Here is a 24,354-nt window from a genome sequence, read left to right on the forward strand (position 1 = left end):
GGATATGTAAATGTCATCCATATCATTTGAGTCTGAGTCAGTAATGTTTTGTCAGACACTGGTCCTATCCCTATGAAAAAAAAAAAATCAAGTATATGGCCAAGAATATATCTACTTGAGAAGGAATAAGAGAAGTCTTTATACTCTTTGTTATGAAAAAACTAAGAAATATTTCATAATTAAATGACCACTGAGGGTTTCCCTGGAGGTCCATTGGTTAAGAATCTGCCTGCCAATGCAGGGGACACAGGTTCGATCCTTGGTCCGGGAAGATACCACATGCCACAGAGCATCTAAGCCTGTGTGCCACAACTACCGAGCCCATGCTGCACAGAGGAGAAGCCACCACAGTGAGAAGCCAGTGTACCTCAATGAAAGAGTAGGCCCCACTTGCCACAATTAAGGAAAATCCACGTGCAGCAACACCTAGCACAGTCAAAAATGAATAAGTAAATATATACATAAAATTAAAAAAAAAAAATTACCATTGAAAACCAGTATACTATACATGGCTGACAGTTCAATGAAAAAAAATAAAGTTACCAATTTAGATGAAACCTTTAAATACATACTTAGTCACGCAGTCATGTCGGACTCCTTGTGACCCCCCTGGACTGGCTCCCAGGTTCCTCTGTCCATGGGATATCTCAGGCAAGAATTCTGGAATGGGTATCCATTGCCTTCTCCAGGGGATCTTCCCAACCCAGGGATCAAACTCATGTCTCTTGCGTCTCCTATAATGAAGGTGGAGTCTTTACCATCTGAGCCACCAGGGAAGCCCTTTAAACATAGAATCTTCTGAGAGGAACTTTTGTTTTGATCTTTTTTTGTTGCTGTTTAGATATTTTTTTTTGTTGTTTTGATCCCACATTCTTCTCATGTGGTATTTAAAGAAAGCTAAGGGGCAATATATTATATACATTTTTAAAGTCTTTAATGGTTAAAATCATTGTAATACCTTTATCTCATTTTACCCTCACAGTCTACAAGGTGAACAGGGCAAAAAATGAGGCTCATGCAGCAGGTTAGAAAACTGAGGCTTAGAAAGTTGAAAGGGCCTATATAAACTCTCACGTATGCTGCTGCTGCTGCTAAGTCGCTTCAGTCGTGTCCGACTCTGTGCGACCCCATAGATAGCAGCCCACCAGGCTCCTCTGTCCATGGGATTCTCCAGGCAAGAACACTGGAGTGGGTTGCCATTTCCTCCTCCAATTCATGAAAGTGAAAAGTCAAAGTGAGGTTGCTCAGTCGTGTCCGACTCCTAGTGACCCCATGGACTGCAGCCCACCAGGCTCCTCTGTCCATGGGATTCTCCAGGCAAGAGTACTGGAGTGGGGTGCCATAAGGTTAAAACTAGGTCCAGCCTTGTGATTCCTTTCCAGTCACAGCTGGACAACAGTAATTTTTGATCCTCTTTCCTGGTATCCATCCTACCTTTCAATGTTACGATCCTTTTGGTCATAGGGTGAGAACTTCCTAGCTGAAGAAGGAGAAAGGAAAGAGGACACAGAAGTACAAGGTGCTACAGCACACAGCCCCCTCTCTACGCAACTCTCAGACCCTGATGACTTCACAGGCCTTGAGACATCCATCCTCCTACAGCACGGAGACACAGTTCTTCATATCAGTGAGGAAAATGGCATGGAGAACCCCCTGCTGGCGAGCCAGTTCCCTTTTACTCCCACTGAGCGGGGGGAGACGGATGTCGACCTAGATGAGTCTCACGTTTAGTTCTGTACCTTTTAAGTGTTGTAGGTGTAGACAAGACGTGGAAGGGATCAGTTTGCTGAAAGTTGAAAACGTTCACTTGGAATATATGAAAACACAGCACTTTACACTCAGTGGGTAGCACAAATCCCAGTAGATTTTTCTGCCAATGTGCATATTGTTTCATGAACATCGTTAAAAAATCAATGGCTAAGATGGTTTGGTTGTGTAAAGACCATGAAATCCAGGAAGGAATAAAGGGACAGAGCCATTTCACTGCACATTGTTTATGATTCAAGAAGCCTTGAGCAATTAAAAATGTATAATATTACAGAGCTGCTTACCTAGGAATATTAAGAAGTAATGTATTCTAAAAAACTAATGCAATTTTTTGAGGTTACATAATACATCTCATGCAAATGTTTATTTTTCTAATTTTAAAAACATTAAATCAGGTGGCTATACAAGTAGCAATTTACATAAAAAATAATCAAAAGGAAAATATTAGTTTGGGAAAACTAAATATTAATAGCAAATAAATCTGCAGCCATTTTTTTTTTGGATCAAAAATATAACCATTTAGAAGAAAAAATACTATTTTTAGAACTATGAACTTTTCAATTTATTTTTTAACTGTCATTTTCATTACATATTGTAAATCAAAATGCTAATGCCATAAGATCATTCCATTTCATAATCAACACAGAGAATATTCTAGAAATTATCAGACATAATTCTGAATTAAGAAGACATAAATAGCCTATGATAAAAATTAAATATAAATATAATAGCTAGAAAGAGATGGTATTCCTACTTCTAGCCCTGATGACATCAATGCCAACATTGGAAAATATCAGGAAATGTAGTTATTTTCCCTTATAGTGTCCTGTGCCTGCCCTTAAGGGCATATTTTCAGATATTAAGATTAGTGTTATTAGAATTGGTTCAATAAAATAACTTTTCTCAATGTTAACAGATTTATATGATCCTTTAGATGTTAAGCTTATGAAGAAAAAATATAAAGTGTGCAATTTCTTTATAGACACAGTCAGCTTGTGTATTTTACTTTAACTTGACATTCAGTTACTTCAAGAAAAGTATAAAACTTAGGAGGCTCATGAGGCCATATCTAGTGTGTTATTAATCCTATAGTAGGGCTTGGCATCTTACAGTTCAAGATTAAATTTCAAAACTTTAACAATTTATATTAGAAAATTGTTACATAACTTCTAAGCATATAAAAATTCATATACATACCTAAATTGGTATGGTGGTGGGGTTTGTGTGTGTGTTTTCTAGCACTCAAGCTACAGTTTAGACTATAATTACATTGCAATGAATTTAGAACCCATTCTGTACACTTAAACTTTGACTATGTTGGTTATGAAATGTATATGTATATATAAAGGAGACCTATTAAACCCACCCAAATCACAAAGGAAAATTATTTTCCTGTTAGCATTGCTTATTAAACAGGCATTGTTTGTTATTGTGATTTATATTTTCCAATATAATTTGGGATTTTGGTCTCATTCACAGTAGAATGAAAGATATCTGTGAGTTAAAGGACAAAACTAAACATTGCAAATCTAAACATTCAGAAAACAGAGGTGGTAAATGACCTCTTCTACATTTTACAATATTTTCAGGACATTTATGCTTAATGCTGAGTTCTCAAATGCAGAAATACACATAAAGAAGTGGTTTTATAATTCTTGCTAAGGTGATATATTTCATCTGCTTAAAATTATGCTGCTCCCTTAGTGTTAGAGGCCTTATGTTTGGTAATTACAAATGTCTGGGCTATATGAGTCTCCTGTATGTGCGTGTTTTGTTCCAGTTCCTTGATGCTTGACTCAAATTCTCTGTGTATAATTGTATCAAATATTTAAAAAGTAAAAGGGTCGAAGAAAATTGTTAAACATCTGACCAGAATCCTATATACCTTTATATATATATTTGAAAAGTAATAGACTGTGTTGAACATGACTATGCTGACCTGTCTGCCTTTTAGCCTGATTCCTTCACTTTAGTGTTATGGAAGTCTGTTGGAAACTTTTCCAATAAGCTAAGTAATGTTGTACCTTGCAAAAAAGCCTCCACTCTGACAAACAGGGCCTTATAGAATAGGAATGTTTTCATATTGGGACTATGGAGATTTTACAGATGTATACATCTGTTCCATTTAAGGTGCCCTTAAATGTGTTGAATGTAATGTGTTAAATGTCTGTGTGTAATTGCTAAAATACATGTATGTGCATAAGATTGTCACAAGATGTATTCTCAGGAATACTGTTCCCTGGATTTTGAAGGAATAATTATTTTAAAAAAAAGTTGGAGAAGATTAGAAAAAGATCAAGATAAGTAACAATTTTTTATAATTCAAAATGTTATTGAGTATATGACTAAAAGTTAATTATTACATATGATAAATATAGTATTGGTAATACTAGATCATTTCTTAAGCTATGATACTTAACAATATTTATCTTGTTCAGAGGAAAATAAAAACAGACACCTACTTCCCATGTACAAAAAAATTGGATTCAACCAAGGGACTGCTCTTCTGAAATTAACTTTTGAGAGACCTTGGAATGAGCATGTGTCCTCCACAATAGTGGGTGTAGATTTACTCAGATTCAATTAAAGCAGTTCAAATTCTGGATACACCATTTTATACAACAAAATATTTAACTTCTGTTTTTCAGTATTTGCTGCTTTCTGTAATTCTTTTAGGTAAGTTTTATTTCTTTTTTCCAAAAATGAAACTGAGTTATTGAGTGCATTGGGACAAGGCACTTAGAGCTATAGTGTCAAAAGGCATAAATGGGGATAACAATACTGGGAGAAAAATCCGTAGAATTTGGGGGGTCTGGTTTGGGCTTGTTGAGTAGGCTGGAAGTAATGTGTTTACTAGTTCAAGCCTCCAAGAGTACTCTGGGCAGAATACCAAGAGTACTTTCTTTAGTATTTGTCCCTTTAATCAATTTAAAACATTCTCTACTCTGCTGTCCAGCTCTGAGAGTATCTGAACAGGAATAGAGTATATGTTGGGACCAACAGGGAAAAAAAGGTCATAAATAGAATGACAGTCCAATATAAAACTAAATACCCTTTGTCAAGTTATACAGAGACTTTAATAGTCTCCGTAATTAGCTGCTATCACACCGAGTTTTGCTGTTGCCCTGTCACCTCACACTTCCAAGTCCATGGCCTTGTCTTGGCAGTGACTAGAAAGTCTCACTTCCTCATTTACTTCAGTGGGTCCTAACTGCACCTTTTCAGAAACAAAGTTTGCTTTGACACTCAGGAGAATAAAAATAAGTTAGAGCAGAATGTATTTGGAAAAACTTAAGACAAATTTACTTATGTTGTTTTAGGATCATTTAGGATTACAGATCAATGTACCTCCATATTTTTCAAAAGTCACTGTGACTGCAGGATGAAAATCCTTTATTAGCCATTTTACAGGTAAAAGCAAAAGATTGACTACACAGCCGATTTCCCTCAGATTACTATAAAGTTTGTTATGAATACTGAATGACCAAAGAGCATGGAAAAAATGCATATGAATAAATATTGAAATGTTTATGAAAGATATTTATGAAAGATAAGACTTCTGTGTTTGAATATGCACATATAATAAAATAAATCTAAAAATATTTAAGATGCCTGATTGAGTTTCATTCCTCATTTTTCAACACAGGAAATAGGTTAACTCATTCAGAAAAGTGTTCATTTTAGACCCTGAGGTGTGCTTTGTTTTGGATCCCTGGAGCTCATCTTGACACTCCTCCTCAACCCTCATAGTCTGGCCTGAAGTCACCTTTCAGTTCAATACCTCTAATTCCTCCCTCTTCCAAATGAGCTCCATTCTACTCATGCTTTCCATCCCTAACTTTCAAAATTAAGGAGAATGGGCACACTGGGAGACAAATACCCCAGTATGACTTCTCTGCTTAAGTATGATCATTTGGAAGGACTGGTAGATTTCCCAAGAGGAATGTTAAGGGCCAGGTTATTCTCTGAATGTGGCCAGAACCCCATGGGATCCAACTTTACCATCACAGTTCTGTCTTTTATACAAAGTGCCTTATCCTTAAACTCAAAGTAATGCTCTTACTAAACTTTTTTTTTCCCATGTGAATTTGTTACTGGAAAAATTGTGTTCCTCTCTTTGTGGGAGTCAAGCCAAAAGACACAACCAAGTCAAAGATTCGAGAAGGAAGGATGTATTACTTTCAGCAATAAAGAACAGTGAGAATCTTTCCCAAAGCAGCGTCTCCCCAACTGGGAAAGTGGGTAATGTGTTTTTTCTCTTTTGGTTTGGGGGTGTGTGTGTGTGTGTGTGTGTGTTAAGTTTTAAGCTAAGGGTACATGTGTATTCAGGAAGGGGCTTGGTGGGTAGACAGTCCCTGATTTAGTGATTAAAGACATCAGGGTCAGAAAAGGTAAACAGCATCATTTCTTAGGTTCCAACTGATCTGGTGGTTGAGGCTTCAGGCTAACCATTTTCATGGAAAAGAACTGGCTGAATTCACAACTGATACTGTATCTTTGGGGCTTCCCAGGTGCCTCAGTGGTAAAGAATCTGCCTGCCAAGCAGGAGACCTGGGTTCGATTCTGGGTCGTGAAGATCCCCCGGAGAAGAGACCGGATACGCACTCCAGTATTCTGGCCTGCAGAATTCCATGGACAGTCCATGGGGTCGCAAAGAGTCGGAAGCGACTAAGTGACTTTCACTTTCACTGTATCTTTAGGAATGTTACTTCTATCTATGCCTGATAACAGTGTTTGTTTCCGCATTCTTTGGTCTCCTTAAGATCATTAATTACTATACAAAAGAATCTGAAAAAGATTTAAGAACTAAAAAAGATTAAGAAACTCCTCAGAAGACTGGGAGACCAGACAGACCTGGTTTTTAGTTTTTGTTTTTTGAAAGCCCTGTTTCAAAAACTGAGGTCAGAGGAAGGATGAAGGTGCCTCATTGCGAGGCCCCGCCCCTAAGCCCTTAAGGTGGCAGTCCTTCCCTCTAGGGGAGGCGGGACTTCCCCCTTAGGGCAGCTGCTTCCGGCGGAATCCGGAAAGATCTACGGAGAAGAGGCGGAACCAAAACTGCTCGGCCAATCTGGGCAGGACGCCTTCATCGAGCCGGGCTCTCGTGCGGTAACTTGCGTTGGAGCACTAGCACCATGGCGTCTGGTTGCAAGATTGGCCCTTCCATCCTCAACAGTGACCTGGCCAGTTTAGGGGCCGAGTGCCTCCGGATGCTGGACTCTGGGGCCGATTATCTGCACCTGGATGTAATGGACGGGTAACTCTCCGCGGGGTTCGGGCCTGGGTTGTCGCGTGGGGCGGGATAGGCTCCCATTGACTGAGTACCTGTTAGGTGCACGGCGTCCCTGTGTCGCGAAGCGCCTCACTCTGAACGCGGTACTGAGGAGGGGGCCTGAGGTGGAAACCCAGGAGGTTCCGCTTGGAGGGGACCTGGGCTGCGACCGTGTCCCAAGCCTCATCTTCTCCCCTCCCCTTTACATAACGTGTATTCTTCTAGCACTTAGCACCCGGAAGCGACCTTAAATCTCTAGGACCTGTCTCTCATTTTCAGGTGGAGAAACTGAGGCCCAAGGGGATAGGCATGACTTGCCCAAGCTCATATAGCTAGTTAGTGGCATTGCTGGGGAGACAGACTTGTATAACGATGACGAGCTTTGCAGCTGGAGTGAGAACGCCCGAGTTCTGCCACTTGCTAGGTTACTTGGGACAAGCCATTTAACCTCATTGAGCTTCAGTTTCATTCTGTGAAAAGTGGGAGTAATAACACTCTATTGCCCAGGCATCTTTGGAAGATGAAATGAGCTGGTACAGGTAGTTTACAATGCCTGGCACATGGTAAATTTTCTATAATTGATGATAATTGTTGTCTCTTTGTTCGAATTTTGATTTTCCTATCTATTTTCTCTTCAGGCACCCTGCTCTTCAGGGAGGTCAGTTTTTTGTAAGTAATTTTTAAGCACTGTAGTTATAGCCCATAATCAATATTGTTTGAAATCAGATTGATGCTAGTTTCATAAGTTGGTTATAAAATGAGGAACAAAGCTAGAGAAAACAGTTAATACTCCCTCAAGGTTACACACATTGTGACAGAGTTGCAACTTGCATTTGTCGCACTGATAACTGCCATAAGATCAAAACGGCCGTTAACCATGGTTTGGGGTAGAAGAGTAAATTTATTGTAAATAGGTAAAATCTCTGTGAGTGAGTGAGTGAAGTCGCTCAGTCGTGTCCGACTCTTTGTGACCCCATGGACTGTAGTCTACCAGGCTCCTCTGTCCATGGGATTATCCAGGCAATAGTACTGGAGTGGATTGCCATTTCCTTCTCCAGAATATTACTTCTTCCAAAACCTAGATTTTTAGTTTGCTATCACATGTAACTCTATTTATGTACTTTGTTTTTTGACACCTTTGCTTGAAAGCCCTGAACTTCGAAAAGTTACTGGAGTATGTACTCACAGATGGGTAGCTACATTTTTGTGTCTGAGATATAGAATGAGACATAATTCTGAGTCACTTAGGAGTCTCGGGATAGAGCAGACTTCCCAGGTGGCGCTAGTGGTAAAGAACTAGTGTCTGCTAATGCAGGAGACACAGGAGACATGGGTTCGATCCTTGGGTTGGGAAGATTCCCTGGAGGAGGAAATGGCAACCCACTCCAGTATTCTTGCCTGGAAAATCCCATGGACAGAGGAGCCTGGCAGGCTACAGTCCATAGGGTCGCAAAGAGCTGGACACAAATGACTTAGCACTTACGAGTATAGTCTGACCATGTTTAAGTGAATGAATGGAGAAAATAATTTGTCCCAGTTTATCAGTCAGAATATCAATGATAACAATAGGGAATAATAAATATAGAGCTCATAAAGAACACTCGATTGTTTCTGTTCTAATACTTTTTTTTAGAGTTTTTTTCTTTTTTTCTTTTTCTTTTTTATTGAGGGATAATTGCTTTACAGAATTTTGTTGTTTTCTGTCAAACCTCAACATGAATCAGCCATGGTGGTGGTGGTGATTTAGTTGCTAAGTCGTGTCCGACTCTTGCGACCCCATGAACTGTAGCCCGCCAGGCTCCTCTGTCCATGGGATTTTCCAGGCAAGAATACTGGAGTGGATTGCCATTTCCTTCTCCAGGGGATCTTCCTGACCCAGGAATCGAACCCAGGAATCAAACCCAGGTCTTCTGCATTGCAGGCAGATTCTTTACCTACTGAGCTACAAGGGAAGCCCTGAATCAGCCGTAGGTATACATATATCCCCTGTTCTAATACTTTTTGTGAATTATCTCATGCAGCCCCATGTGCTTGCTGCTGTTATCAGCACCAGAGTTGACAGTGAGGAGTCTAATAAAAGAGAGATTAAGTTCCCTTGTAGCTAGGAAATGGTGGAACCCGGATCGGAAGCAGGCAACAGTTTGTTTTGTCTCAGAAACTGTCTTCTCTGGGTATTCGGCTTACAGAGAATGATTAAGATATTGTCTGTCTTTGAGAGACAGCTAGTTTATATTTTTGTCATTTATTTCATATCTCCTGCTGCACGGTAAACTCTCTGAAAGCACAGCTCACCTCTGTTCTCTGCAGGCAGGAAAAGCACTATGGCAGGCCTAGTTATAATTGGTTGGATGAATTGCTTTATCATAATAGAGGTATCTTCTAAGAAATCTCTTGGCCCTCCCAGGCCTATGGCAGTCCCTGAGCTTGTTAAGTAAATGTATTTGTTTTTTATTGACTCCTTTCCCCTTTTACTGAGAAACATCTTGGTTTGAAAATAAGCAAATTTTGCATACACTATTTTAAAAACCTTTCCCTGTTAATCATCACAACTTTGAGTTACTTTCATTCCCATTTTGCAATAGGAAACCAGTTGGGGAGGTTCAGCCCCTTCCCCAGTGTCCCATCAGAACAGGCAGGGCCTGGCTAAACTGCAGTGCTGCTTAGGCCCAGGGTATGAAAGAGGGGCTGTGGACTCCCTCCACGTTCTGCCTCCATGCTTTTCCTTGCCCCTTAAAAATCTTACATTGAGCTTGATGCACTGGTTGTTCTCTGGTCCTCTGTCTTTCCCTGAAGTCCCCACTGTGTCTTCTGATTAAAACTGAAGAACTTTGAAAGTGAGAACAAGTTTTGGAAACATTGGTCGGTGGAGCACTAGTGTGGTTGGATATTTGAAGTAAAGGACAGGTGGGTTTTTCTGGGAAAAAAAAATTGGAGAGCATGTAAACATAAATGTGTCTTGACAGGAAGTGATTGGAAATGTATGGGTCTTTAAGTGTAGGAACAGAGCAAATAAGCAATTTCTAAATTAGTTGTTGTTGTCTGGTTGCTAAGTTGTTCCAGCTCTTTGTTACCCCATGAACTGCAGCATGCCAGGCTTCCGTCCTTCACTATCTCCTAGTGTTTGGTCGTGTTGATTGAGTTGGTGATGCCATCCAACCATCTCATCCTCTGTTGCCCCCTTTTCCTCCTGTATTGTCTTTCCCAGAATCAGGGTGTTTTCCTGTGAGTTGGCTGTTCGCATCAGATGACCAAAGTATTGGAGCTTTAGCATTAGTCCTTCTAATGAATATTCAGGTTTGATTTCCTTTAGGATTGACTAGTTTGATCTTGTTGTCCAAGAGACTCTCAAGAGAGTCTTCTAAGCACCACAATTCAAAAGCATCAGTTCTTTGGTGCAAGCCTTCTTTATGGTCCAACTCTCATATCCCTACATGAGTACTTGAAAACCATAGCTTTGACTACATGGACCTTTTTCAGCAAAGTAATGTCTCTGCTTTTTAATATGCTGTCTAGGTTTGTCATAGCTTTCCTTCCAGGGAGCAGCAGTAGTGCTAGTCACTCAGTCATGTCCAGCTTTTGCGACCCAATGGACTTTAGCCTGCCAGGCTCCTCTGTCCATGAAATTCTCCAGGCAAGAATACTGGAGTGGGTTGTCATTCTCTTCTCCAGGGGATCTTCCCTACTCAGGGCTTGAACCCGCATCTCCCTCATTGCAGGCAGATTCTTTACCACTGCACCACCGGGGAAGGCCTTCAAGGAGCAAGTCTTAATTTTTTAATTTCATGGCTGTAGTCACCATCTATAGTGAATTTGGAGCCCAGGAAAATAAAGTTTGTCTCTGTTTCCACTTTTTCCCATTCTCTTTGCTGTAAGTGATGAGGCCAGATGCCATGATACTAGTTTTTAGAATGTTAAGTTTTAAGCCAGCTTTTTCACACTCTTTCACCCTCATCAAGAGGCTTTTTGGGTCCTCTTCCCTTTCTGCCACCAAAGTGGTATCATCTGCATGTCTGAGGTTGTTGATATTTCTCCTGGCTATCTTGATCCAGCTTTTGATTCATCCAGCTCACCATGTCACATGATGTATTCTGCATATAAGTTAAGTAAGTAGGGTGACAGTATATGGCCTTGCTGTACTCCTTTCCCAATTTTGAACCAGTGCATTGTTCCATGTCTGGTTGCTTCTTCAGTTGCATACAGGTTTCTTTAGGAGGTAGGTAAGATGGTCTGATATTTCCATTTCTTTAAGAATTTTCCACAGTTTGTGGTGATCCACACAGTCAAAGGCTTTAGCGTAGTCAATGAAGTAGAAATAGATGTTTTTCTGAGATTCCCTTGCTTTTTCTATGATCCAGCAGATGTTGGCAATTTGATCTCTGGTTCCTCTTCCTTTTCTAAATGTATTATGTACATCTGGAAGTTCTCAGTTCACATACTGCTGAAGCCTAGCTTGAAGGATGTTGAGCATTACCTTGTTAGCATGTGAAATGAGTGCATTTGTGCGGTAGTTTGAGCATTCTTTGGCATTGCCTTTCTTTGGGATTAGAATGAAAACTGACCTTCTCCAGCCCTGTGTCTGTTGCTGAGTTTTCCAAATTTGCTGGCATACTGAGTGCAGCACTTTACAGCATCGTCTTTTGCAGTTTTAGATAGCTCAGCTGGAATTCCATCACCTCCACTAGTCTTTTTGTAGTAATGCTTCCTAAGGACCACTTCACACTCCTAGATGTCTAGCTCCAGGTGAGTGACCCCACCATCGTGGTTATCCTGGTGGTTAAGACCTCTTTTGTATAGTTCTTGTATGCATTCTTGCCACCTCGTCTTAATCTCTTCTGCTTCTGTTAGGTCCTTACCATTTCTGTCCTTTATCATGCTCATCCTTGCATGAAATATTCCTTTGATATCTCCAGTTTTCTTGAAGAGATCTCTATTCTTTCCCATTTTGTTGTTTTCCTCTACTTCTTTGCACTGTTCATTTAAGAAGGCCTTCTTATCTCTGCTTTTCTTTGAAACTGCATTCACTTGGGTGTATCTTTCTGTTTTTTCCTTGCCTTTCACTTCTCAGCAATTTTTTTTTTCAAAATTTCCAGTACTGGGCCCACAGTCTCACAGGCCACCATTAGCCAGTAAAACCTCCTCAGACAACCTTCTTGTATTTCTTTTTCTTGGGGATGGTTTTGGTTACTTCCTTCTACACAGTGTTATGAACTTCTGTCCATGGTTCTTCAGGCACTCTACCCAGATGTTATCCCTTGAATTTATTCATTGCCTCCACTGCATAATCAATCATAAGTAGTTTGATTTAGGTCAAATCTGAATGGCCTAGTGGCTTTTTCTACTTTTTTCAATTTAAGCCTGAATTTTGCTGTAAGGAACTCATGAGATGAACCACATTCAGCTCCAGGTCTTGACTTTGCTGACTTTGTAGAGCTTCTCCATCTTCGGCTGCAAAGAGTATAATCAGTCTGATTTTGGTACTGACCATCTGGTGATGCCCATTTGTAGAGTCATCTCCTGTTGTTGGAAGAGGGTGTTTGCTATGACCAGTGTGTTCTCGACAGAGTGTCTCTGTTAGCCTTTTCCTTGCTTCATTTTGTACTCCAAGGCCAAACTTGCCTGTGAATCCAGGTAACTCTTGACTTCCTACTTTTGCATTCCAGTCCTCTGTGATGAAAAGGACATCTTTTATTTTGGTGTTATAGAAGGTCTTGGAGATTTTCATAGAAACATTCAACTTCAGGTTCTTTGGCTTTAGTGGTTGGAGCATAGAGTTGGATTACTGTGATATTGAATGATTTGCCAGGATCATTCTTGCCTTTTGGGACTGCACCCAAGTACTGCATTTCAGCCTCTTTTGTCGGCTGTGAGGGCTACTCCATTTCTTTTAATCGATTCTTGCCCACAGTAGTAGATACGATGGTCATCTGAATTAAGTTCGCCCATTCCAGTCCATTTTTAGTTCACTAAGATGTCGATGTTGACTCTTACCATTTCTTGTTTGACCGTATCCAGTTTACCTTGATTCATGAACCTAACGTTCCAGCTTCCTATGCTGTATTGTTCTTCATAGCTTCGGACTTAACTTTCCCCACCATATACATCCACTGCTGAGCGTCATTTCCACTTTGGCTCAGCCTCATCATTCTGTGTGGAGCTGTTTCTCCGCTGTGCTCCTGTAGCATATTGGACACCTCTGACCTAGGGGACTCATCTTTCAGTGTCATATCTTTGTGCCTTTCCATATACTGTGTACGGGGTTCTCTAGGCAAGAATACTGGAGCAGTTTGCCATTTCCTCCTCCAGTGGACCACGTTTTATCAGAGCTCTTCACTTTGACCCGTCCATCTTGGGTGGCCGTGTACTACATGACTCACAGCTTTATTGACTCACACAAGCCCCTTCTCCGTGGCAAGGCTGTGATCCGTGAAGGGGTCCTAAGTTAGGATGATTTAAAAGCCAGGGAGATTGCACATTAGTACTAGATTTCTGACTTTTGAAAAACTTGCAGAAATTTCCAGTACTGGGCCCACAGCCTCACAGGCCACCATTAGCCAGACCAGATCTTCATTTGTCCCCTGTCTCCTTCTGCCCTGTTTCAATCCTCCATGCTATCTGCCAACCCAGTCACCCCATCCCCACCCCCGACTACTTTCTCTCTCTTAAGGCTCTCCTCCCTTGGACTTTTTTTTCAGTTAGTTATTAATTGTCAGTGAAGGGACAGACAGGCCCAGCAGATAAGAGCCTGAACTTTGGAGCTAGGTTGACTGCCTCCTGCACTTACTGGTTGTGTGAGCTTGAGCCTCTCTTTCTCATCTATCAGTTCAGTCGCTCAGTCGTGTCCAACTCTTTGCGACCCCATGAATTGCAGCACGCCAGGCCTCCCTGTCCATCACCAACTCCCGGAGTTCACTCAAGCTCACGTCCATCGAGTCGGTGATGCCATCCAGCCATCTCATTCTCTGTCATCCCCTTCTCCTCCTGCCCCCAGTCCCTCCCAGCATCAGGGTCTTTTCCAGTGAGTCAACTCTTCGCATGAGGTGGCCAAAGTATTGGAGTTTCAGCTTTAGCATCAGTCCTTCCAAAGAACACCCAGGACTGATCTCCTTTAGAATGGACTGGTTGGATCTCTTTGCAGTCCAAGGGACTTTCAAGAGTCTTCTCCAACACCACAGTTCAAAAGCATCAATTCTTCGGTGCTCAGCTTTCTTCACAGTCCAACTCTCACATCCATACATGACCGCTGGAAATACCATAGCCTTGACTAGACGGCAAGTAATGTTGGCAAAGTAATGTCTCTGCTTTTCAATATGCTGTCTAGGTTGGTTATAACTTTCCTTCCAAGGAGTAAGTGTCTTTTAATTTCATGGCTGCAGTCACCATCTGCAGTGATTTTGGAGCCCAAAAAAATAGAGTCTGACACTGTTTCCACTGTTTCCCCATCTATTTCCCATGAAGTGATGGGACCAGATGCCATGATCTTCGTTTTCTGACTGTTGAGCTTTAAGCCAACTTTTTCACTCTCCTCTTTCACTTTCATCAAGAGGCTCTTTAGTTCCTCTTCACTTTCTGCCATAATGGTGGTGTCATCTGCATATCTGAGGTTATTATTTCTCCCAGCAATCTTGATTCCAGCTTGTGCTTCTTCCAGCCCAGCATTTCTCATGACGTACTCTATAAAAATACAGAAAACAATGGTACCTGTCTCACTGAATTGTTGGCATGATTTTAATGAGTTAATATGATGGAATTGTTTAGAATGGTGGTTGTCCTGTATAATTTTTTATTAACCCGCATTCTGCCTGCTTGTCATCTGAGCTCAAGACCTTGGTGCTGGGTGCTAAGTTACTTCAGTTGTGTCTGCCTCTTTGTGACCCCATGGACTGTAGCCAGCCAGGCTCCTCTATCCATGGGATTCTCCAGGCAAGAATACTGGAGTGGGTTGGCATGCCCTCCTCTAGGAGCTCTTCCCAACCCACGGAGGGAACCTACGTCTCTTACATCTCCAGCATTGGCAGGCAGGTTCTTTACCACTAGCACCACCTGGGAAGCCCCGTGGTTTCTTCTCTGACAGCACTTCCCACCCCACCACCACCCTGCTGCATCTTATCAGGAAAATCCTGTCAGTTGCTATCCTTGTTTCTGTTTTTGCTGTTTCTTGTCATTTACCAACACCTCTTGCCTTGCTTCTTCCAGTTTACTGCTCAGTCATTTGTGCTACTAAAGTATTGTTTCCATCTTAATTGTTCATTGCTTCTCTGGTGGCTCAGCTGATAAAGAATTCACCTGCAATGCGGGAGACCTGGGTTTGATCCCTGACTTGGGAAGATCCCCTGGAGAGGGGAAAGGCTACCCACTCAGTATTTTAGCCTGGAGAATTCCCATGGACTGTATAGAACATGGGGTTGCAAAGAGTCAGACCTGAGTGAGCGACTTTGACTTTCTCTTTTAAAACCTCACTTGATCAGGATTAAAGTTCAAACAGTGAGCCTGGCATTCTGTATCATTTAATATGACACAGTCTTGCCTCGTATTTTATTCATAGTAGCCAAGGTGGGCAGCACCGTCTCCCTTTCTTTGAGCTTAACTTAGTTTTCTCTACCTTTGCTTCATTTCTTTCCCCATCTTTACAAATTCCATTAGTTCTGTAATTCCATGATCTGGGGCTTCCCTGGTGGCTCAGGTGGTAAAGAATGTGCCGGTAACGTGGGAAACCTGTGTTTGATCCCTGGGTCGTAAAGGTCCCCTGGAGAAAGAAATGGCAACCCATTCTAGTATTCTTGCCTGAAGAATTCCATGGACATGAACCCCATGATCTATTGCTTTAAAAAAAAATGCTATTCTACCTGCCTCTGAAACAATTATCTTATATTGCATACTTTAGCTTTTTTCTACAGGCCTCATTCAAGGTAATGCATACTACTTTAACTAAAGAAAGCCTAGATTTCTTTGGCTTAACATTATAAAGTTTATTTTTCCTTCAGGTAGTAGTTTGGTGTGAATGTCCTTCCATGCAGAAATTCAGGGACGTCAGAGTCCCCTTCCATCCCCTGTCTCTGCCCTCAAGGGCCTCTTTCCTGGCAGAAGGGTAAAATGAGAACAGAACACGAATATACTCAACCTCCCGGGCTCTGCAGTGACACGCATCACCTGTGTTCGTATTTCACAGCCCTTTTGTGAGAACTAGTCACGTGGCCACCTGGTGTTAAAGGGAGTTGGGGAAAGTGGTCCTTAGCCGAGCTGGCTTCCTGCCAACAACTATACTGTAGCAGTCAGTCATGAGTTGTGGTGAGTCATTAGCCATCTCTTAGTGCCAGTGAGATTGTAAACTTGTCTGTGGTGAGCAGAGAAACTCTTTTTTTTTTTAAACAAAGTATAGTACTCTGAAGCACCCAGCCTAAATGTTGAAGTGAGCTGGTGATACAACAAGAGAACTGGAGCAGGATAATGGTTAACTGCCTTGGGTCTGATATCAGAAAGCCTTAATTTGAAACCTGCCCCAACGAATTATTAACTGGGTGACTTAAGGAAGTTATATCCTGTGCTCCTCAAATGGAGATAATAACAGCATCTACCTCAGAGGGCTGTTGTGAAGATGAAATAAAATAAGGTACAATATCTGGTATGTTACAAACCTTCAGTGAAAGTGAAGTCGCTCAGTCGTGTCCGACTCTTTGCAACCCCGTGGACTGTAGCCCATCAGGCTCCTCCGTCCATGGGATTCTCCGGGCAAGAATACTGGAGTGAGTTGCCATTTCCTTCTCCAGGGATCTTCCTGACCCAGGGATCAAACCCAGGTCTCTCTGCATTGCAGGCAGATGCTTTAACCTCTGAGCCACCAGGGAAGGCACAGTTAAGTTTCCTTATTGATAATCTTTAAGAAAGCTTAAATAATCTTGTCATTTTATGCCCTGTGATAGAGGTAGATTAGAGATAGCCACAGGTGACCTGTGATAGGCTTAAGATTTGAGAAACCCATATCAGAGTCTTAAACTTCCTAACTAGTATGTGACTTGGGCAAGTCATATAAATTTTGGGGTTTTGATTTTGTCATCCTTCATTTCTTCCTGTCATGGATTTTGAATTACAGTGTTAAATTGGTTGATTATGTGACATTATGACTTACTGGAATATCAAGGAGTTACTGCTCTGTAAAACTGAAATTCTATGGGTATTTTTAGTGCCTAATACTGATACTGATGTTAAATTGAAAAATATTGCAAATCACAGATAATCTCCTCTTTGTCTATCAGGATACATTTTGAGAAAAATACAGAGACTGAATTGAAAACATTTTCAGAGTAAGATTTTGTTTGTCTTGTAGGCATTTTGTTCCCAACATCACCTTTGGTCACCCTGTGGTAGAAAGCCTCCGAAAGCAGCTAGGCCAGGACCCTTTCTTTGGTAAGTGGGTGTTTACGCCATCTGAAGCGGAGTATCTTGCTCAAGTAAAGGGGAAGTAGCTGGTTGATTTCTCAACCTCCAGTTTGACAGTGTACCCTTTCCCTTCTCCCTGTGCTGGGACTTCATTGGCCTACTGTAAGAAGCCGAACTTGCGCACTTCGGGGCCTAGGCACTTTGGCTAGAGTCGCTTTGCCTAAAAAGCCGTGTTCACTTGGTCAGTGCTACCTCATCTTTCCACCTCAGACCCTTTGTTGTTGTTTCTTCAGAGAGCCCTGTCCTAAATTAACCTTTTTACATTGTTGATTTTTCTTAGAATTTCTTTCAATCTGTGATTGCTTTTATCAGACTCCTTAAGGGCAGGATTTCATTCACTTGGTTTGCTGTGGTTTTCCCAGAGCTTAGCATAGACACACAGCTGAGGCTCAATGTGATTGTTAAATGAACTTAGGAATCAATTGATTTATGGTCTAGATGAGAAGTCGATTCATAGAAACTGGAGCTTTCTACTGGTCTGTGTATGCTCCACTTCAGTGTTGTAGGATAAGGTGAATTAAGGTTTGTTTTTAAGATCTCATAGTGACCTAGAAGTTACTCCTGTGGAACGTAGATTCAGCCCACATATCCTTGTCACTGCTGCTGCTGTTTTAAGCTAAGTTAGCAGAGCCTCTCTTGCCAGATCTCTGGTACAGAAGACATTGGGTGAGTTTTTATAAATAATGTGTGTTTATGTAATTCATTACTTAATTTTAGTAAAACTTACATATTTTTATTGACCTATTGTGGACCAGTTTTATGAAGGGCTCTAGCTGTGCCTGTTCAGTATGGTAGCCACTAGCCTCATGTAGCTATTTAAGTCAGCTAAAATTAAAAATTGTTTCTTAGTGGCATTAACTGCATTGTGAGTTCTTAGTGGCCGCGTGTGACTACTGTCCCAGTGCAGTTGTGGAACACTGCCGACATTGCAGGAGGCTGTTAGAGCCTCTGTAGGCCTGTTCCACTTCGAAGGCACCAACTTTATCAGTTCATGTGTCTTGAGGGAAACTGTTCCACCAACATGTTCACCATTTTGAAATTTCCAAATAATGGAATATAATCCTCTGATTACCTGAACTTTTTTTTTTTTTTAATTATTATTAACATTTTGGAAGCTGAATTTTCGAGGGTAAATATATCCTTACAACTATCGGAGTTGGATGAAATAGTGTTCTTTGCCCTCTCACGCCTTGTACGATGGCCACAGAATCCTCCACTCTGGCTTTGTGTGGATTTAAAGTATGTCTGTAGTTGTCTTTTCCCCTTCCTTTTAGCTGGTCTCCCAACTGTTACTTCTCACTGCTGTTTGACTCCCCCCCGTCTGTGCCGCTTCTCTTACCAGCTCAGCTGACACCCCCACCCCCCCACAATCTGTTTTTTCATTCCTGCTTTTAGTTTGTTGTTTGCTGCTAAACTTGCTAATCAGTCTTACCAGAAGACAATCTCTAAAGATGAATGGATTTCATATGCTTTAGTGTTTGTGACCTTTGTTTTTATATTATATGTTGTTTGTTTAATTCTTGGATACTGGTTGTTGGTGCCTTATGTATCTTAGGAGTTAGATCACAAGTTGTGTGTATAACTGCTAAAGCTTTTAACAATTCAGTCCTAATATTGAGTAGAATTTACTGTCTTAAGATGTAAAGTGGTAGGGAAAAGTCATTTTTGCTTTTATCTAAATCAGTGGTCTTCAAGTATGCCTGAGGACCTGTGGGAGTCTTTTTCAGACAGATATGACTGAAGCGACTTAGCAGCAGCAGCAGCAGCATGATGTCAAAACTATTTGTAGTTCGATTTGTAAATTATTTGTACTGATATTATTTGCCATTATTTGTACTGATGGTGCAGAAGCGGTGAGTGAGTCTGCTGATGCCCTAGCCAGAGATAAGGTGGTTTTACTGAACGGGTAATACTGAACAGGTTACTACAGGTAGTCGTGATGTTCTTACACACCGTGCCTTCATAGTAAGTATCCTTGATGAATTGGAACAGGTGATGGATTTAGTAAATCTTGATTCTTGAGTGCACGTCTCTTTAGTATTTTGTGTGACGAAGTAGGAAGGTAATACGTACAAAGCCCTTCTGTTGAATCCTGGAGGATGATCATTTCCTTGAGGAAGACCACTCATTTCATTGTCTTGAGCTGTACTGCAAGTGCTGGTTTTTTCACAAACACCATTTTCCATTACAAGAATAACTGACAATGAACTGTGGTTATTAGCCTTAGATGTTTTCCTGATGTTGTCTTTAAAATTAACTACGTGAACCTGTCACTTCAAAGAAAGCAGCTCATCACTTTTCGTTGCCACTGACAAAAGTTAGAATTTGCAAGTGAAAATTGGAGTTTTGGAAAACTTATATTTGCTGCTTTGAGCTTGAGAGCTTCCCAATGCTTACAGCTTTTTTGATCAGATCTGTAGTGACATTGACACATGTGGGTTTTGGATAGTATATAAAGAATGTGTCTCTGTTTGGAAGATCTGTGTAACTCAGTGAAACAATAGTACTTAAAAAAGCTGTTCAAAATACAGACTAACGAGTTTTAGCATTAACAAAGTATGGAAAGGTCACTGACAGGATTTATAGATTCCACATTGCCTGTAATCTTTCATACTGCTTATTGAGTTTTGGGGTAGAAATGGTAGAATATCCATACTTGAGTGAAAAGGCTATGCGTGTAGGGACGCCTCCCTTTTCTGTATTTTTTTTTCCCTACTATAAAACAACAGATTGAATGCAGAGCAGATGTGAGAATACAGATGTATTCTCTTAAGCCAGGCACTACTGCTGCTGCTAAGTCACTTCAGTCGTGTCTGACTCTGTGGGACCCCATAGACGGCAGCCCACCAGGCTCCCCTGTCTCTGGGATTCTCCAGACTAGAGCACTGGAGTGGGTTGCCATTTCCTTCTCCAATGCGTGAAAGTGAAGTTGCTCAGTCACATGGCTGAAGTGACTTAGCACACACAAGTAGACGCTAAAAGTTTTTTTTAGTTTGCCTTTCTAATACATTCAGTTCAGTTCAGTCGCTCAGTCGTGTCTGACTCTTTGCGACCCCATGAATTGCAGCACGCCAGGCCTCCCTGTCCATCACCAACTCTCGGAGTTCACTCAGACTCACGTCCATCGAGTCAGTGATGCCATCCAGCCATCTCATCCTCTGTCGTCCCCTTCTCCTCCTGCCCCCAATCCCTCCCAGCATCAGAGTTTTTTCCAATGAGTCAACTCTTCGCATGAGGTGGCCAAAGTACTGGAGTTTGAGCTTGAGCATCATTCCTTTCAAAGAAATCCCAGGGCTGATCTCCTTCAGAATGGACTGGTTGGATCTCCTTGCAGTCCAAGAGACTCTCAAGAGTCTTCTCCAACACCACAGTTCAAAAACATCAATTCTTTGGTGCTCAGCCTTCTTCACAATCCAACTCTCACATCCGTACATGACCACAGGAAAAACCTTGACTAGACGGATCCTTGTTGGCAAAGTAATGTCTCTGGTTTTGAATATGCTATCTAGGTTGGACATAACTTTGCTTCCAAGGAGTAAGCGTCTTTTAATTTCACATCATCAGTATTGGGGTGGAGGAGTCTTCAGTAATTTTTAAGAGTGCAGAAGGAGTCTGACAGTAGAACATTTGAGCCCTGTGTTGTAATTACAGGCAGAGTCGCTGAGTCATTGATCCCCGGGAACACCAGAGAATGTCCAGTGATGGTTGCTGGTGGTGACTGCACGCTGGAGATTGAATAGGGATGACTTAGCTATCTAGTCTGGTAACTTAGGAATGAGTAAACTTGGTCTTGTAAACCAGATTGAATTTTTCTTGTTTATGATATGAAGGAAAAACACACCAAATTGAGTTTATCTTCTAAAATCAAAGTTTTGCCTATTAAAATATGTTCTATTTTTGTTACTTTTACTAGTTTAGAAATATAAATGTTAGTCTTGACTTCATTAATCAGGCTCTATACTCTGTTTTCCTGATGTTTTTCAAAGCCTTGTTGCATTTTATAAATCTTTGCTATTGAATTCTGGAATACTAGATTTTTTTTCTTTAACATAGCTTTGCTGAATCAGAAATGTGCTCTCTGTTACAAAGTAAAAGGCTCAAAACTCTCCTCATTACTCTCTGTCTGGCACAGGAGTGTTTACTGTTTCTTCTTTCCTGCATCATTTCTTGTTTTCACTTCTTTTAAGCTGCCCTCTCTTTCCCGTGAAGTGCTATTAATATTATATTTTAAGTTGAGATGTTTAAGAAGGCCACACTCATTTCTTCCCAAACATTTTCATATGATTTGAGCTTTAGATTTAAGGTCACGTGGCAGGCTGCTTCTGGTTAACATGTTCTTTCCTCTGAGTGTGCCCTTCCTTTTTGCAGTTGTCTCCCTCTTAGTGGTGACACTTCTGTTCTAGCTCCTTAGGCCCACATCCTTGCACCATCTGACCCTTGTCTCACTGCGCACATCTGAGCCACAGCAGCCCCTCTTGGCCCTGCCTTTAGAAAATATCTGGAATCCCCACCACTGTTCACCATCTGCAGTCACTAGGTTTATTGCCTTGATCTTCAAAGTTAGATCTAAGTACTGCAGTATTTGTTCTGTGTCATTCAGAATAAAACCTGATGGTCTGCAGAGTTCGGTAGTTTTATCCAGTGTTTCTCTTACCTCATCCTCTCTCCCCGGTGCCGCCCCCTTCCCCTCGCCCCCCCGCCCCCGCCCCGCCGCCCCCGACTCCAGCAACACTGGCTTTATTTACTGCCAACTTTATTTGTATTTACTCCTTTGTTTGTCTCCCTCACTAAGAATGTAATCTAAGTTTTTTACAACGGTCTTTTCTGAACCCGAACTTATGTTTCCTGATTTCTAGTTACTACTTCTCATAAATAGTGCTGTAAGCTTTTTGTGGAAAAATGTTGGATTTTTTTTGATAAATGTGTTTAACCAAAACCTTATCTTAAGGATGCAGGGAAGCTATCTATGCTGAAGTATAACTTCTATTTAACAATTATCATGATGCCAAAAGAGTCCATATCTGAAATAGCAAAAACTACAGATTGACTTCAATAATATGAGCAGCTGTTTTCCTTTTAGTAATACTTAGAGGATATGTCTTTTCTTTCCAGACATGCACATGATGGTGTCCAGGCCAGAACAGTGGGTAAAGCCAATGGCTGTAGCAGGAGCCAATCAATATACCTTTCATCTTGAGGCTACTGACAACCCAGGAGCTTTGATCAAAGACATTCGGGAGAATGGAATGAAGGTAAGAGCTTAGCGGTGACGTTAATGTTTTATACTATTCATTTTCAGAATTGGGAAGGTTTGGTGGAAGACCCAAAATGATAGGTGAAGAAGACCAGACGTAGACAGCTGTTCTTCAGCTTTGAAGCTAGACTTTAAGTATAATATGTTTGTCAGATAAGATTAATACATTCTACTAATGTTTTCTAGAAATTGCTACCTTTTAGAAACATTTCCTTGTGATAACCATGTTGACTTAAAATTTACAGCTGAACAATTTATGTATGTATTCCATTCTTTAAGAATAGAGCTTCCTACTGGGCCTGATAAGCCACAATAATGTATTACGGAAAGAGTTACTGATGTGATGTAGCAAATTTGTTTGTTACAGGTTGGCCTTGCTATCAAACCAGGAACTTCAGTTGAATATTTGGCACCATGGGCTAATCAAATAGATATGGCCTTGGTTATGACAGTGGAACCTGGGTTTGGAGGGCAGAAATTCATGGAAGATATGATGCCAAAGGTAAAAAGAAGTATTTGGTTCCGGAGTAGGGTTTTTTATTGTGTATATTCATTCAGTAAGCATGTATTGGGCTGCTTGTATGTTTGGGCTGCTTGTATGTTTATGCCTTGCTCTGAAGGCAGGGAAATGGGGGTGCCTACATATCATTGGAATATGGGATGAGAGATGCCCAAGAGATTCAGGTTTGGAGATCAGAAGAGATACCACATGTTAGTGTTGAGTTTTTGTTTCCAAAACCATTGGAAACTGTTCTGTAACCTTTAGATGGAATTTTCATTGAATATTGAGGGTTTTATCTTCGCCTTGTTTCTGTGAACTATATTTTCGGCAAATCCATGACAAATTCAATGCCATTTGCCAAATAGAACAAAGCTTGCTTTTATGAAAGTTTGTTTCAGTATATTAAGATGGTTTTCCCCAGTCATAACTTTTATTGATATAAAGTTACTTGGTGAGACATTTGGAGTCATATTTTAGTGGCCATTTCATTTTTGTTTGGTGTGCTTTCCCTCTACCTGTCCACTTAGGAGTCATTTATTTCCTTGTGTATATCTAGGTTCATTGGTTGAGGACCCAGTTCCCATCTTTGGACATTGAGGTGGATGGTGGAGTAGGTCCTGACACTATCCATAAATGCGCAGAGGTGAGACTGCTCCTTGACGGCAACCTGGACCAATTTCCTATCAAATGTAATGCCAGGACAGGTCTTATCTACCAAAGAGATTTCCCCTACACTTCCTAAATAGTCTTTCTTTCCTGGAAAAGTATTTGTTTGTTTAAATGTAAAACTAGGAAAGTAAATAGTAAGTCCTGGCTACCTCATTAATGATGAAAAAATTCTTTGAAAGAGGAATGTGCTGACTACCAGCGTGTGTAATATCATTGAGAAGTTCCAAGGCCTTTGAGACAGTTTTCCAAAGTAGGGAATCGTCCTATTTAGTGTGTGGGTTTTTTTTTTGCTTCCTATTTTTGCTTCCAATGTTTTGTGTAAATGTCACACACTTTTCTGCTTGATACTGTGATCAGTATGGAGATGACACTGGACAGACAGTGAGCATATATCTTTTGACCCCTGTAGAATTCATTTTTACTGAACTGTGCTTTGTCATTAATGCTGTTTCTGCTTAC

At 41.0% G+C, this 24,354-nt stretch overlaps 2 protein-coding genes across 24 annotated transcripts in view; both read left to right on the forward strand.

Annotated features, from left to right (window-relative positions):
- UNC80 (unc-80 homolog, NALCN channel complex subunit) overlaps positions 1 to 5,369 on the forward strand; it is a 231,296-nt gene extending 225,927 nt beyond the window's left edge. For all 15 annotated transcript variants that reach the window (XM_070771381.1, XM_070771414.1, XM_070771428.1 and 12 more), the window contains one exon: positions 1,465 to 5,369. In XM_070771381.1, coding sequence (XP_070627482.1) covers positions 1,465 to 1,731 — 267 coding nt within the window. In that variant the 3' untranslated portion in view covers positions 1,732 to 5,369. The remainder of the gene's footprint in view (positions 1 to 1,464) is intronic.
- Positions 5,370 to 6,808: 1,439 nt separating this feature from the next.
- The window catches only part of RPE (ribulose-5-phosphate-3-epimerase), a 31,361-nt gene continuing 13,815 nt past the window's right edge, over positions 6,809 to 24,354 (forward strand). Inside the window, exons 1-6 of one of the 9 annotated variants that reach the window (XM_070771510.1) lie at positions 6,809 to 7,010; positions 7,675 to 7,694; positions 17,358 to 17,437; positions 22,583 to 22,722; positions 23,092 to 23,226; positions 23,783 to 23,869. In XM_070771510.1, coding sequence (XP_070627611.1) covers positions 6,900 to 7,010; positions 7,675 to 7,694; positions 17,358 to 17,437; positions 22,583 to 22,722; positions 23,092 to 23,226; positions 23,783 to 23,869 — 573 coding nt within the window. In that variant the 5' untranslated portion in view covers positions 6,809 to 6,899. Of the gene's footprint in view, positions 7,022 to 7,674; positions 7,706 to 17,357; positions 17,438 to 22,582; positions 22,723 to 23,091; positions 23,227 to 23,782; positions 23,870 to 24,354 lie in introns of all 9 variants that reach the window. The other 8 variants (XM_019976199.2, XM_070771534.1, XM_070771552.1 and 5 more) reach the window with 8 other exon arrangements.

This window comes from Bos indicus, chromosome 2, assembly GCF_029378745.1.
Source record: "Bos indicus isolate NIAB-ARS_2022 breed Sahiwal x Tharparkar chromosome 2, NIAB-ARS_B.indTharparkar_mat_pri_1.0, whole genome shotgun sequence".
NCBI lineage: Eukaryota > Metazoa > Chordata > Mammalia > Artiodactyla > Bovidae > Bos > Bos indicus.